This window comes from Eimeria mitis, genomic scaffold, assembly GCF_000499745.2.
Source record: "Eimeria mitis Houghton genomic scaffold, Emh_scaff605, whole genome shotgun sequence".
Classification (NCBI taxonomy): domain Eukaryota; phylum Apicomplexa; class Conoidasida; order Eucoccidiorida; family Eimeriidae; genus Eimeria; species Eimeria mitis.
The window spans coordinates 10,898-11,625 of NW_013574270.1; the positions used below are offsets into that span (position 1 = coordinate 10,898).

The 728-nt window shown below is 58.5% G+C and overlaps 1 protein-coding gene across 1 annotated transcript in view; it reads left to right on the forward strand.

Moving 5' to 3' along the window:
• EMH_0017500 (nuclear DNA-binding protein, putative) overlaps positions 1-728 on the forward strand; it is a gene marked incomplete at both ends in the record, with an annotated part of 11,506 nt that overhangs the window by 6,311 nt on the left and 4,467 nt on the right. The window contains 2 exons of the mRNA XM_013500921.1: positions 4-121; positions 272-726. Coding sequence (XP_013356375.1) covers positions 4-121; positions 272-726 — 573 coding nt within the window. The remainder of the gene's footprint in view (positions 1-3; positions 122-271; positions 727-728) is intronic.

The window sequence follows — 728 nt, forward strand, 5'->3', positions numbered from 1 at the left end:
GAAGCAGCAGCAACAGCAGCAGCAGCAGCAGCAGCAGCAGCAGAGGCAACTACCCAGGACTTAGCCGCATTTCTGCTGAGCCCCTTCATCGCAGCATCGCCCACAAGTCCCCACAATTCCCGTAAGTAGCAGCAGCAGCAGCAGCAGCAGCAGCAGCAGCAGCAGCGGGAGTAGCAGCAGCAGCAGCAGCAGCAGCAGCAGCAGCACGTGCAGTAGTGTCAACAGCAAGAGAAGCAGCAAAATTTCTGCTGTCTCCTTTTTTGTGTATCAGGCGGATAGGTTTAGAGTCTCCTATACACCCCGGCAACAGCAGCAGCAGCAAGCACAGCAGCAGCAGCAAACCCAGCAGCAGCGACAAACACAGCAGCAGCAGCAACATCCGCAGCAACAAAAGCAGCAGCAGCAAAAGCAGCAGCAGAGGCCGAAGTAGGCGGTTTGCTGCGGTTGTAGTACAAGCAGCAGCAGAACTTCCCCGCAGAAGCAGCAACAGCAACCAACAGCAGCAGCAGCAGCAGCAGCAGCAGCTGAACCCGCAACAGCAGCAGCAGCAGGGAAGGGATTGGCGTTGCTGCTGCTGCAGCGACTTGGAGGCCCAGTGTTGCTGCTGCGGCTGTTCAGCAGCAGCAGCAGACGCACAGGAGGAGGGACAGCAGGGACATCTGCAGCAGCAACAGCAACAGCAGCAGCAGCAGCAGCAGCAGCAGCAGCAAGAGCTGTTGCTGCAGCAG